The 14498-nt window shown below is 51.2% G+C and overlaps 1 protein-coding gene across 2 annotated transcripts in view; it reads right to left on the bottom strand.

Annotated features, from left to right (window-relative positions):
• DNAH3 (dynein axonemal heavy chain 3) overlaps positions 1 to 14498 on the bottom strand; it is a gene marked incomplete at both ends in the record, with an annotated part of 183227 nt that overhangs the window by 145728 nt on the left and 23001 nt on the right. For both annotated transcript variants that reach the window (XM_081089382.1, XM_081089383.1), the window contains 5 exons: positions 4563 to 4686; positions 5601 to 5785; positions 9153 to 9331; positions 9517 to 9622; positions 11260 to 11396. In XM_081089382.1, coding sequence (XP_080945508.1) covers positions 4563 to 4686; positions 5601 to 5785; positions 9153 to 9331; positions 9517 to 9622; positions 11260 to 11396 — 731 coding nt within the window. The remainder of the gene's footprint in view (positions 1 to 4562; positions 4687 to 5600; positions 5786 to 9152; positions 9332 to 9516; positions 9623 to 11259; positions 11397 to 14498) is intronic.

The raw sequence follows: 14498 nt of genomic DNA, 5'->3' as shown, positions 1-14498 counted from the left end.
GAAGAACAAAGTTGGAGAGATCAGAATATTGGATATCATATTATATTACAAAGCCATTATAACCCAAACAGCCTGGTACCGGCACAAGAATAGTCATATAGACCAATGGATCAGAACAGAGATCTCAGAAATTGGCCCTGATAATTATGGTCAATTAATATTTGACAAAGGAGGCAAGAACATACAATGGAGTAAAGATAGTTTCTTCAACAAATGGTGTTGGGAAAACTAAACAAACACATGCAAAAAGATGAAACTAGACCACCAACTAACACCATACACAAGAATAAACTCAAAATGGATAAAAGACTTAAATGTAAAACATGAAATCATAAAAATCTTAGAAGAAAACATAGGCAGAAAAAATCTTAGACATCTCACATAGCAGAATTTTCACTGACACATCTCCTAGGGCAGTGGTCGGCAAACTCATTAGTCAAGAGAGCCAAATATCAACAGTACAATGATTGAAATTTCTTTTGAGAGCCAAATTTTTTAAACTTAAACTATATAGGTAGGTACATTCAACTTTAAACTCAACTTTAAATTCACGGTTTTCATCTTCCGTTTTTCTTTGCTGCTTCTTTGTAGCCATCTCAAACAGGGCACCTAAAAAATGTTTTATTTTATAATAATAAAGCCACCAACACAAAAGAATTACAATTCTTAAATTGATGACAAAAATACCTGTAGGATTTGCAGCTGGTTGGAAAAATACAGATAACTTTATGCTTTGAGTAGGTACTTTTGTCAGCCATGCGTGATTTGCGGACGCGACTAGCACTAACCACTACACAATGAGTACTGACTGACTGGCTCACTCAACTCATGCATGAATTGTGTGCGCCTCCCCCGCTCTGCGTATCCATGGCCCGCCTGCTCCACGTCACCCCCCACTTCTTCTAAAGCTACTTCAAAATAGACTCGTCCAGGCCGAAAACCAACTTCTGTGCATGGGCCACGAAATATCAATCACACTGTACGTGCATGCCTGCATGTGGTATTTTGTGGAAGAGCCACACTCAAGGGGCCAAAGAGCCACATGTGGCTCGCGAGTCGCGGTTTGCTGACCACTGTCCTAGGGAAAGGAAACTAAGGAGAAAATAAATGAATGGGACCACATGAAAATGAAATGTTTCTTTACAGCAAAAGAAGCCGCCGCCAAATGAAAAGAGAGCCTGCTGCATGGACGAACATATTTGCCGATGACATATCTGATAAGGGTTTAATATCTATTCCTGGGGTGGGCAAACTTTTTGACTCGAGGGCCACAATGGGTTCTTAAACTGGACCGGAGGGCCGGAACAAAAGCATGGATGGAGTGTTTGTGTGAACTAATATAAATTCAAAGTAAACATCATTACATAAAAGGGTACGGTCTTTTTTTTTTTAGTTTTATTCATTTCAAACGGGCCGGATCCAGCCCACGGGCCGTAGTTTGCCCACGGCTGATCTAGAATATACTAAGTATTCACACAACTCAACAAAAGGAAGACAATCCAATTAAGAAATGGGCAGAAGACCTGAATAGACATTTCTCCAAAGAGAACATACAAATGGCCAAGAGACATATGAAAACATGCTCAAAATCACTAATCAACCGAGAAATGCAAATTAAAACCACAATGAGATATCACTGCACACTGGTCAGAATGGCTACCATCAAAAAATCAACAAACAGCAAGTGCTGGTGAGGATGTGGAGGAAAGGGAACCCTTGTGCACTGCTGGTGGGAATGCAGACTGGTGCAGCCACTGTGGAAAACAGTATGCAGTTTTCTCAAAAAATAAAGAATGGAACTACCTTATGAGCCAGTGATCTCACTTCTGGGAATATATCCTAAGAAACCAGAAACACCAATCAGAAAGGATATATGAACCCCTATGTTCATAGCAGTGTTATTTACAATAGCTAAGATTTGGAAATAGCCCAAGTGCCCATCAGCAGATGAGAGGATAAAAAAGCTGTAGTACATTTACTCAATGGAATACTAAAAATGAGGGATCTCTTATACTTTGTGACAATGTGGAAGGACCTGGAGGGTATCATGCTAAGTGAAATAAGCCAGTCAGAGAAAGACAAGTATCACATGATCTCACTCATATGTGGAATCTAATGAACAAAATAAACTGATGAACAAAATAGGTCCAGAGGCCTGGATGCCTGGAACAGACTGACAGGTCTCAGAGGGGAAGGCGGTGGAGGGGATGGGAAGAGATTAATCAAAGAATTTGTATGCATGTGTGCACAGCCCATGGACACAGACAATAGTGCATGAAGGCCTGGGATGGGGCGGGGGCTGGGTGGAGGGAGTGAAGGGGGGGATATGAGGGACATCTGTAATACTTCCAACAATAAATAAATACATTAGTAAATAAATGGATTGAAACTCATTACTGTAACCTCAAGAACCTGCTTCTCTAACTCTCCAAACTCATCCTGTAGCCACTCTCCTCCTTAGGCCCAGGTCTTTGTGAGCCTCCCAATGCAGGTCCCACATACAAAGATAAATCTCTGAGAAAAGCAGTTTTGAATTCTTCCCAGAGGGCAATGGTATATAAAACCAGTGGTCATCTTAACATATTACTATTACTATTATTATTATTTTAAATTCATTATAATTGCTTAGCGCACATTAAAGTTTTTAAAATACTTTCAGGTCTATAACACTTTATTATAGTTTCTATAATACTTTCTCAGGTTTATCTATAAAAATAAAAGCATAATATGCCAATTGACTGAACAACCGAACAGCAGAACGGCCATCTGGACAACCTTCCGGACGACCACACTATGACATGCACTGGCGCCAGGCCAGCCAAGGCAGGTGCGATGCGATTGGTTGGGGGGCCTGCCATCGCCCCACGATCGCCCCACAGAGGGAGGCCCAGGCCACCGGCCAGTGGGGCAATCAACTGGAGGGCTCTACAATTGCCCCAAAGAGGGAAGCCCAGGCCACCATCTGCAGGGCCATCAATCAGGGGGCTCCATGGAGCCAGGGAATTTGGGGTGTGTGGCAGCCGACATGGGCAGTGCCAGGCCAAGGGGGTGTAGGTGGGGTGGGGCCATGAGGCAGCTAGGGCCGTGAGGCAGAGGCAGCTGGGGCTGTGAGGGCCCTGGCAGCCAGGTCTGTGAGGGCACAGGTAGTTGGGGCTGCGAAGGCCTACCCTTGCATGAACTTGTGCATTGGGCCTCTAGTATCTATGCTAATAATAGAGGTATATGCAAGTTAGCTGGGATGCCATAACATCATTACCAAACAGCAGGGACTTAGTCTCACAGACGTCCTGCAAGGGCGCCCGGGGTGGGAGCGCCACGTGAAGAGGACTTTTTCTCCCCCGAGAAGTCATTGCTGAAAGTCACTGACAGATTCTGAATGCTGGATGCCAGGGCACCATCTCGCCCCCTTCCCCAGCAGAGCCCTGGTGAGATCAAGTGCTCTGGGCCTGCTGTCACCCCACTTCCCAGACAGGACACCAAGGCTCATCAAACCCACACACAGGGGCTCTGCTTCCAGGTCAGGCATCCACAACCCATTCCCGTGCGGGGAAGGATGTGTGTCGGGAGGGGCAGTTTCGGGAAATTCTGTACTTTTGCTCAGTTTTGTTGTGAACTTAATACTGTTCCAAAGAGTAAAGTCTGTTAATTGAAAAAATCAGTCCCACCCATTGGGCTAAGCTGTGGGTTCTGGGGACAGTATCCATTTCGGTTGAGAGAGGACTGAGCTACTGGAAGAGAAAGTTCATGTGCACACACACATCCTCTGTTTCTTTTTTGGGGGTGGGGATGGGGGGTGGGTAGCAGATCTAGGCTATATTTTGAAGGAAGTGACTAAATGGCTTCACCCTTTAGCCCAAACTCCCATTCTCAGTAGACATCCCTGCTTCTATCTCCTCCTGCCCGTTCTTGTACTTGCAGGAATGAGGGACTGAGGTGGGAGACTTGCATGCAGAGGGGAGAGTAATTGGCGTAAACGTTTGTTCGTTTGTTCGTAACCAGCTGGGGTGTGTGCTGGTGCGTGTGTGAGTGTGTGGGCCCCGCGCACGGCCCCTGGCCACATCCCGTCACACTGCCCGGTTGTGCCGTCGGCCTGCGCTCCCGGCACCGGGCGAAGCCTTTGCGTGGCAGGCACACACACTGCATGGTCAGAGCGGAGCACGGGCACAGCGGGACTCCATCGGAAGGAAGGAGAGCACAGGGCCACTGCCGCCCCAGCACCAGCAGAAAGCTGTGCCTGGGCCTCTCGGCCTCCTGCCCCGTCTCCCTGTCCTGACGCCTCCCAGGCGGGGCTGATGCGCCTGCTGTTATTGTGGGGCTGTTCTCAAGGCTGCTGTTTTTACCTCTTCTCTCCCTGCACCGCCAAGTTTCAACGGTTCGAGGCAGGGGGGGAAGGCCTGGGCGGGGTCCCGGTGAAGGAGGCGTAGCTCCCTCAGTGGGAACACAAACTTCCTTTCACCTGCAGCCTTTGCCCACACGCTGCTGGGAGGGGCCGGGGTCCAGCAGAGCCAGGGGGCTGCAGGGTGTCATGAAGCTGGGTGTCATTTCACACAGACTCCCCGTACCTTTTAAAGAGGTCCACCTCCGCCTGGTCCCTCTTGCTCATGAGCAGGTTTCGGCTGTTTTCAAAGACATCTTCGATCTGGTCTGGCCAGAGGAAGAGGGTGCTGTTCAGCTTGATGTCCTCGTCTGCAAAACACATACCTCTGCTCAGGGCAGCGTGGGGCGTCAGCGAGAGGACAGGAGGGCGACGGGCGTGGCGGGCAGTGCAGGGCCGCGGAGGGGTGGCAGCCCCGTCACTCAGCGCTCACCACGGCCGGCCGCCGGAAGCAGGCCGCATGACCCCTCGGTTTCACAGGTGGGCAGCAGTAAGGAAGGGGCCGAGGTCAGGCCACGAGAACGTGGGGCGCAGGCTGGCAGCCCAGGTCTAAGAGCCTCGCCGGCCATGCCCCCACGTCTGGCCTGACCGCCTCCCAGGCGGGGAGTGGACTCAAAGCCTGGGGTGATGTCCAGGTTCTAATCTCTCAACAATTTCCCTCACTGAGTTACGTGTCAGTAATGCTATCCATGCCAGATGTCCGACCTGTCACGTGGCTCCCCCCGCACCGGGGCTGAGGAGGCAGAGCGCAGTGAGAGGACCCAGGGCCTGCTCACCCCGAGGCACAGCCCAGGACATGTGTCACCCCCAGGCTCCTCGCTCCTCCCTCAGCCCCACCCTGTGAACACCGGGCATCCACAGGTGTTTCCAGGCGAAAGCAGCTCTGAGGCGTGGCTGACGAAGTGCCAGCACATCAGCTTCTCCTGCAGAACCTGGTCTTTACAAACTCCAACTTGGCCGGCCACGCTGTGAGGGGCCCGGCCACGCTGAGAGGGTCCCGGCCACGCTGTGAGGGGCCTGGCCACACCCAGACGTTTCTCCTTTTTGTCTGACAGTGAGACGCCCTTTGTGTGGTTCGAGCTCCTGTGTGGTGAGTGCCTCTGACATACAGGGACACCGAGGCCTCTCCCATCTCCACGTTCAGTGCTGGGATTGCAAACTCGTCCCCACTCCTTCCCTGAAAACGCACACGCATGCTGCATGTGGGCGCAGGGCCTCGGCTTACGGGGCAAGTCTGCGAAGTCCATCAGGAACTCCAGCCGCTCGGCCGCATCCCTCAGCTGCCTCCTGAGTTTGAACACAGTGACGTCGCTGGATTTCTTGTGGAACGCGATGAGGGACACCAGCTCCTCGGTGTTGGCAGGCATCTCGCTGACTTTCTCTGCGATGCTGCTGTACTGGTGGCAAATGCTGCGGAACAGAAGCCAGCCATCAGCACCACCGCCCTCCGCCAGCCCTCCTACAAGACTCGCGGTGCGAGCAGACGGGATTCCTAGCTGGAGCCAGGACCATGGTGTCCAGCTGTTCTCTGCCTGCAGCCCGATGCATGACGCCCACATGCACACCACACTTCAGGAATACTTCCCGAGGGTGGCAGTGTATCTGGCATGTGCCAAGCCTGTTACAAGGTGCAATGCCCCCATGCCGGTCTCCACACTGGGCATGCAGATGTGCTTGTGCGCCCCCAAGATTCACATGTTGAAGCCCAATCCCTAATGTGATGACATTTAGCGGTGGCGCTGGGTGGAGAGTATCAGGAGGGCTATGACCACACACAAGGGATTAGTGCCTGATAAAGGCGCTCCCTCCCCTTTCTGCTTTGTGAGGACACAGCGAGAAGAAGGGTGTCTAGGAACCAGGAGGTGGGCTCCCAACAGGCACCTCTAGCCTCCAGGACTGTGAGAAACAAACTCCTCTTGCTTAGAAGCCCCCCAGTCTGTGGCAGTCTGTCACAGCAGCTCAAATGGACTCAGACAGACTGCGACATACGAACTGTGGGAGAACACAACTCAGATCGTGTGACTGAGGTCCAGTCCTTGGGAGTGGGAAGCAGTGCAACTGCCACTCACATAACAGTGTCCTTGCCTTCTCCATGCTCCATGCTCTCCCCTCCCCGCGACTGCCCAGGATCTCAACACTTAAGACAACCTTGAAAGCTACATGTTGAAGATGTAAAGTTACCATCTTGCTTGAGTTTTTGAATGCACATAGTATTTCTCCTCCATGAGTCTGGAGCTACCCTGAGCAAGAAATAAACTTCTATTGTGTGTGATCATAACATCTTGGGTCTATGTGTTATAGCATTTGGTCTAACTAACTAACTAACTAACTAACTAACTAACTAACTAACGCAGATAGATGCTCTCAGCCCGACAGACTCCTCCCTGATAGAATCCATCCTTCTTCCCTTTTGTATGAGAATTCAGAGTAAATATCATCTGGCTGCTGGCTGTCAGCTCCCTGGAGGCTCAGAGGGTAGCAGACTCACTATTTCTGAGACCCTCTAAAGGCCCTGAATATGACCCAATGATAACAACACAACTCCGTAGCGATATCCAGGATAAACTGAAGACAGAAAACCTTGCCTTCTACATGTACTGATAATATGATTTAAAACCTAAAAGGCCAGGCCGCGGCCTGGTAGCTCAGTTGGTTAGGGCAACATCCTCATACACCAAGGTTGTGGGTTTGATCCCTGGTCAGGGAACATACAAGAAGAAAAAAAACAAAACAAAACAAAACAAAAGCCCTGAAAGGCCAGGGTCCCATAGACAATGCTCTCTCTGCCCATGCCGGGGAGCAGAAGGGAGACCAGCGACGCATACCGGTCTGTGCCCTCTTTCTACTGAAGTCCTTATTTTGGACAGGACTTCGCACCCCGAAGAAAACAAGCAGCTGGACCACAGGGATAACTTCTCAGGGCCCTGCAATTGGTCAATACTTCAGGTCACCGCTCTAGCAACGTAGATGCAAATGGCTGCGCCCCATCCTTCTGCCCAGGACGCCCCATCCCGGGCACACCTAGCACTGGAAACAGGACAGTGAGGTGGCCAGGACAGGGCCTGGGATCAGGAGACTCAAACTCACTTTCTTGGGCAAGTTGGGCTTCCTTTCTGAGCCTCATGTCCCCTCCGCTCAGTAAGGGGGCTTCTGTCTGCCTCCCCCACCTCGGGGGCTTGTTGGGAAGGTCAAATCAGTCAGTCTCCGGTGTGAAGACAGAAAGAAACTTCGGAACTCCGCACCAGCCTGGGGCTCTGCATCCCGAAGAATCCTTGGCCTCATAACAGGACCCTTATTTTCATTTATATTAAAAAGATATCAGGGAATTATACTTTTATTTTGAGGAGGGTGAATGCACTACTGCTTAGGAAACACTTGCTTGATACTGAAACTTTCCAAAGAAAGTGTCCCCGTAGCATGAAGGCTCAAGCCTTGCACTCTCCGTCCCAACCTTCATCTTACAGGCAGAGAACTGGTCCCGACAGGTGCCTCCAGCGGACGCACAGCCAGGAAACACAAGGTTCAAACCCAGCTCTGGCTCCGGCGCCGGACCCTCCGCGTCACCAGCCCTGAGAGGCTGTGAGGTGGCGCTGGGGTGGCGCTGGCTGCCCTCTCAGAGGACCCGCTCCATCTGCACACCGCCTCTCGGGCTCTGGGGAGGCCTCACCGGGTGGCAGTGCGCAGATGCTCACAGCCCCTGGACGGGACGCTGGGCTGGGAAAACGGTAGCTACTATATCATTAACTTGTTAGTGAGTTTCTGACAGGTAACTTGTAACCCTTAAAGTACTATAAATGCTAAGCTTACACATGTTTACATTTATGTGGATCACATGTAACACTGTATAACGGAGCATTATTCCTCAATCGCGCAGCCTGTGGTTTAGAGCTCCCTAAGGAACAGCTGGAGCAGGGATGAGCTGTTCTGTGACACTCATGGGACAGGGGGACAGAGGTGCTGCCCAGCCTCTCCGCCAACCACGCCCAAGTCTTCTGGGGGAGCCCTCTCCCTCTCAGTCCACGTGGCCTAGTAGGGTGACATCCACCCCAGAGACAGGAACCCCGCCCTGACGGCAGCCGTCCTCGCCGGTCTGCTGCTGCACAGGTGGGCTGCGGGCCAGCGTCACGCCGGCCAGGGCTGCGGGGCGGCCGTTGGGACAGCAGAAACCTTTTGCCCTCTGGACGGAACCTGAGAGGCTGTGAGCCAGAGCTGCTGGGGTGCACACACCAGAGAGCCTGTCTGGGGGTGCAGCCAACACGGGGAGCTGAGGGAGGGAGGGAGCCTGGGCCCTGACTGCCGGGCTGAGGGCCGAAGCCAGCAACCCCTGAACTTTCCAACGTGCGAGCCCCAGGCTTCCTTTTTTGCTTTCGCCAGCCTGTTTGGGCTTCTGTCCGTACAACCAACACCATTTCGACTGATGTATCGATACTCATCCGAAAGTGAAGGCACGACATCGGGCTTCCGGACACAGACCCCAGCCCTATCCAGCAGAGGCCCGGGTGGCACGCATGCTAGGTGGTGGGCAGCAGCACCCAGCGGCCTGGCAAGCAAGCGAAGGCTGAAGGGTCTGAGAGGGGCATTACCCCCCTCACTTCCCCTCCCCCCCTTGCTCCAAGCCCCATGGTGTCTCATTGCTGCTCACCTTCCAGCCGAACCTGAATTCCCTGCCACCCTCATTTTGGGTTCAGCCTGGTCATTGTTGGGAGATGCAAATTCTGTCTACATTCCCCCGTTTGTGCCAACTCTCAGTGCTCTTTCTCCGCACACCTGGCAGTACCTGGCATTGGTGTCCCGGTTCACATCCACTTGGTACTGAATCAGGCGGTCTTTCAGGTTCTGGGCTCGCTCACAGAGGTCGTAATTGAGGGTCATGGTGTCAAGGCAGAACATGGCCAACGGCACGGAAATGTGCATGGACGCAATTTCGTTTTTCCGCTTTTTTATGCTATTGATCTTCTGTAAAAGGAGCACATTCACTGGTCAATTCATCAGTGGCCTCTGCGTGTTGCCTGCAGCCTCGGCCCTGGCCACCCCCTCAGATCGCAGCACAGCACACAACCGCCACCAGGGGGCCGCGGCCACCCACTGCACGCGTGCAGCACACATCACCAAGACACGAAATGTCCAGTGGCATCTCCTACCATCACAAAGTCATCAATTTCATGATTTTCTTTCAGGAATGCAGTGATGCTTTGCTCTGCCGTGTTATCCAATAAGTCATCATACTTTCTGTAGACATTTAAGTATCTTGCATGTCGAAGGGCATAGAATCAAACACACAAACACGGGCCACAAGTTAGCTTAGTCGGAGCAGCAAATGCGGAGACACACTGAAAATCAGCCCAAACCAAGACAGAGGAATAGAAGCTGACAGTGTACATGGAACGGGAAATGCAAAACTTTGGCTGAAAATTCCAGTTTTGTTACCTCCTGGCGACATGAACTTAGACAAGATATTTCTCTTTTTCAAAGAGCCATGTCTCTAACTAACGTGGAAATAGTGACTCCTAGGAGCACAACTGCAACAGGTCTATGAAAGTCACCACGGAGCCTGACACACAGCGGGCGTGCAATAGCCATGACCCCATCCCTCCTTCCAGCTCTAAAGTTGTGGGTCTCAATTTTAAGATGAAAATTTGGAACGAATGAACTAAAACCAATGGAATAAAATTAAGTTTCCCTCCGTCCATTAACAGATCTCGCGGAAGGGCTGGGCAGTCTCTCTCGGGTTGGAGGATGTATTGGGATGCTCCCACTGAGTTCCCGGGAACATACAGATGCTACGAGGAGCAGAGTTAACTGGGGGCCAATGGCACTCTTCCACAGGATGACCGACTTCAGAGACTCAGAGACGGAGATGAAGGGGAACCCTGGAGCTGTAAGTCAGAGAGCAAACCGGGAGGGCCCCCCCGCCCCGCGAACAGGGCCAGCCGGGCTTCCCACTGAGGCTCCGAGCCACATGCACAGGTGGGAGCTGCCCATCCAAGTCCGTGGTTTTTCTGATCGGGTTAGCAGTTCTCATCAGGGGTGGGTTTTGCTCCCAGGGGACACTTGGCTATGCCTTGGGCCGTTTATCGTCGCCGTAATTGTAGAGTCCCACTGGCATGTCATGAAAGGGTAGAGACCAGGGACGCTGCTACAAACCCTGCTATGCGCAGGCAGCCCCACAGTGCAGTGTCCTGTTCTAACATCAACAGAGCTGTGCCACGAGCCCAGGTGAGGGTGAGCACGTGTCCTGGCTTGTGTGGGATAGTCCCGTGGTGACTGTGGCCAGACAGGGTCACAGGGTCCTCTCCATTTGCAGGGTCTCTGTGTAGAAGCTAGCAGTTGCATCCGCCATCACCCAAACGCATGCCTGCTCATGAGAGCAAATGCCACGTGCTCCCAGCGTCACCACTCAGGGCATGCAGAGCACTTGTCCTCGGTCCCTGTCCTCCCACCCCTAAGTCCAGCGAGCTCTGGAAGCAGAGAGCTGCTCTAAAATTCATCGAATAGCAAAAGCTGCCAAGCGGATGTGGGCTGCTGGTGGGCATGTCCTCACTCTCACTGGGGAAATGCCTGCCTGTCAATCAGACGAAGGGGTGCTGCCAGGCCTGCTGGCACTGTGTCACCTTCCTACAGCCTAGACATTTCTAACCTGTCTGGCCACATGGTTTCAGGTGCTGGAAGTGGACTGTACCGGAGTGTGAACTCTGGCTCCGGTTTGTTTTCTGGGCCACGCGTCCTCATGTGTGAAACGGGGATGCATGTAGTTCCCCAGTAAGCAGCTATCGGCTATGATTATGCACCGTTTCAGCTGTGTGGGAGCAGAGATCATTCCCTTGAAGGCAGTTAAGAATGGTCAGCCCATGCCCAAAGGCTAAGTTACAGCTACACCAACTTACTTGTGGGGGCCGACTTGGTTTTTCTGAAAGACCTGGAAAGCCTGATCCACGTAGTCAGAAACCAGCTTTTCTTCAGGGTTAACGGTTCCAAGAACCAGGTTATATCCTTTTAGCTCTGGGAACAGGAACGATTCCACCTAAAGAACAGAAGCCGTGAGATTTGAGGAGGGGGCGGCACCGCGGGGCAAGGTGAGCAGTGGGTTCATTCCCGGGACACCAGCTGCCGTCCGGCTCCTGCTGCTCCTGCGCGAGGCCGGCTCGCTCGCCTCTTGTGGGCCACTTAGTGCTCACGTCCTTGCTCCTCTCAAGTCTCATGTCCTTGGAGCGTCCGGGACCCAGTGGAGATTAGGTGTCCCTGCTGAACGCTCAGGCTCTGAACTTTCTCATCACAACTGTCACTAAATGAGTGTATAATGAGCTGTCCTAGGTTTGTCAGGGGATATAAATACCATGAGAGCCCGGATCACATCTGAGTTCTGTGCTCCTGTGAAGAGCTTGGCACACAGTAAGCGCTCAATAAATACCGTGGGAGTGAAGAGATGTCATAGGGTGCCTGCCACTCCATCAACGTCTCTCTAAGGAAAAGTTCCTAGATGTCCTGGTTTCTCTTCAGACCACATAGATCTTTTGCTTTTTAAAATTGTTTTATTGCTCTTTTATTTCTGACTGGTCTGTTTTTGTGTTTCCTAGCCCTTTGTTGAAGTTCTTACTAAGTTCATCTACTCTTCTCCTAAGTTAATTGAGCATCTTTATAACCAGTGTTTTGAACTCTTCATTGAGTAGATTGCTTGTCTTGATTTTGTTTAGTTCTTTTTCTGGAGTTTTGTTCTGTTCTTTCATTTGGGACACGTTTCTCTGTCTCCTCATTTTGGCTGCCTCCCTGTGTTTGTTTCTGTGTATTAGGTAGGGCTGCTATATCTCCTGGACTTGGTAGAGTGGCCTTGTGTAGTAGGTGTTTTGCAGGATCCCAGGAGAGGCCAAGCTGTGACCTAAGGCCAGCTGCTGTGAGTGCTGGGCCTCGGATCACTTAGGTAGAGGTACGGGTCTCTCTGAGGCCAGATGCTGCTTATTTGAAAGATTTTAGAAAAGTCCAAAGAATGAGTCAAGATAGGCTATTTGTGTGGAAAAGCCACTGGAATTGGCTTGGGATGGGGCCCACAGGTTGGGTAGGGAGGGATCTCAGAGACTCACCAGGGCGGGGCTAACAGTGTCGGTCAGGTTGATGAAGACTCAGATATGGTGCCCAACTGCCCACTCTGTGGAGTCGGGTGGGATCTCAGAAAAGGAACAATGGCCTCTGTCAGCACTTCTGTCTGGGAGGAAGCTGCCCCTCCAGCTTCACTCCAATGCCATACTATTCAGTTCCTCTTCTTATGTCCCTGGTGCATTTTGAGTTGCTGACCCAGCACTGGAGTTCAGAGGGAGTGAGTCTGAATAAGTCTGTGGATGGGCCCTTTAAAAGGAACTGCCTGCGACTCTAGCAGCCCTCTGTCTCCCTCAGCTTCAATCCCCACTGGTTTTTATAGCAAGAAGATATGGGGACTTCTCTTCCTGGCGCTGGAACCCTAGGCTAAAGGACCTGGTGTGAGGTTGGGATCCCTTGCTCTTCAAAGGGACCTCTGCAGCCAAGATATCCCTCCTGATTTTTATCCGCCCTACAGGGTGTAGGGACAGCACGTTCTGAGTCTTTGCCTTTCGTACCAGTGTCGATGTGGCTTCCTCTTTATATCCTTAGTTATAGGGCTTTTGTTTAGCTAGATTTCAGGCAGTTCTGAGTGATGGTTATTCTGTAGCTTAGTTGTAACTCTGATGTGATGTGGGAGGATTCAAGTACCTCATTTACCTACGCTACCATCTTGATCAGAACCCCCTCAATTTTATTTTTTATGAAGATAAATATTTTCTAAAATATGCTTTTGTTTCCTTTACTCAGTTTCTCACAAATATGCTTTCCTCCTGCACCTTGAGAGCTATTATCAAACATCTCATGCTGACTTTTTCCAACTTCTAAAATTCATGTAAAACTATATGACTGGTAGGGACTGGGCGTACTGTCTACCTATTGCTTCTCTTGGATATTTTTTTTACATATTCAACATGAAGAACTATTCTTTTACATTTTCGCTACCCAGTTCAGAGACAGAATGGTCTGAGTCTGGGTGTGCTGGCAGGAGCCCGATGGAGAACTCTGGGCCTGTGCTGCCTTTTCTCACAGTTGGATAAAGTCATTGGCATTCACTTGGGCCTAGCTTTCAAACCTGGTACAAACTGTGACCTGTGACTGGGTCTTCTTGGCATTACAATCCACTGAATCTGCTATGGCTCCTGCTGGGCTGTCTGCAGTAGCAGGCACACGAGCCCTGGGTGCTCCCAGCCCAGATGCTTGCAAACACTGCTGCTCACCAGCAGTGAGGGAGCGCGCAGGCCCTGTGCATTTTATCTGTCCCCAAGCCCCACACTCATCCTTCCAATTACATGTCTGCTCTCTCATTTTCTTCCTCAGGATATTGATTGTAGGAGCACCGTGCATTTTTCTTTCCCCTGCACACACACAGTCTCCTTGTTAACCAGGCTTGGTTGGGTTCAAAACCCCAAATTTAGATCAAAACCAACTGGAGCATTGGTTTCACATGCTTCCCTACAAACCCAACTTGAATCTTGAGCTTGTAGAACCAGCCCTCTCAGTAAGGAACTACAGAGAGAGGAGTGCTTACGAGCATCCAAGTATCATATACATACATGGTCGGGAGAGGAGGAAGAGGAGCATCCCACAGGTCCCTTCCCTATGTGGACCTGACACTGGCCCCCTTGCCACACTAACCAACCAGAAGGAAACAGAAGATGGCACACAGCGGAGTCCCACACAGGTGGATGACTTGGCCCAGCCCTAAGACTCTGTTAACCCATGTCTGGGGTCTGATTAGTGAGGCCATCCCAGGAAGGAAACTGGAAAGGGCTCAGGTCAGGAAGGGAGGTTTCACTCCCTCCCCTAGCCACCAACAATGGGTGAACAAACAAAACAAACATGGAATCTCAAGAGCTAAATCAGATATAGTTTGGTATAGATTCTTGGCAAGTTCATGGCATCTGCTCCATCGTGAATTACCAACCCAAGTTGGATACAGCTTGGGACACATTTGCCCTTTGGAGGTGGGCATCCTGGGGGACTCTACTCTCCCACAAAGTAACTCTTAATGCCCTTGTTAGAAACACAGTTCTGGGATGCATGGGCATGTCTT

The sequence above is a fragment of the Myotis nattereri genome (genome assembly GCF_964212035.1).
Source record: "Myotis nattereri genome assembly, chromosome: 4".
Lineage (NCBI taxonomy): Eukaryota > Metazoa > Chordata > Mammalia > Chiroptera > Vespertilionidae > Myotis > Myotis nattereri.
Note: the sequence above shows the minus strand (reverse complement) of the source record. Positions and strands in the feature narration are given on the sequence as shown.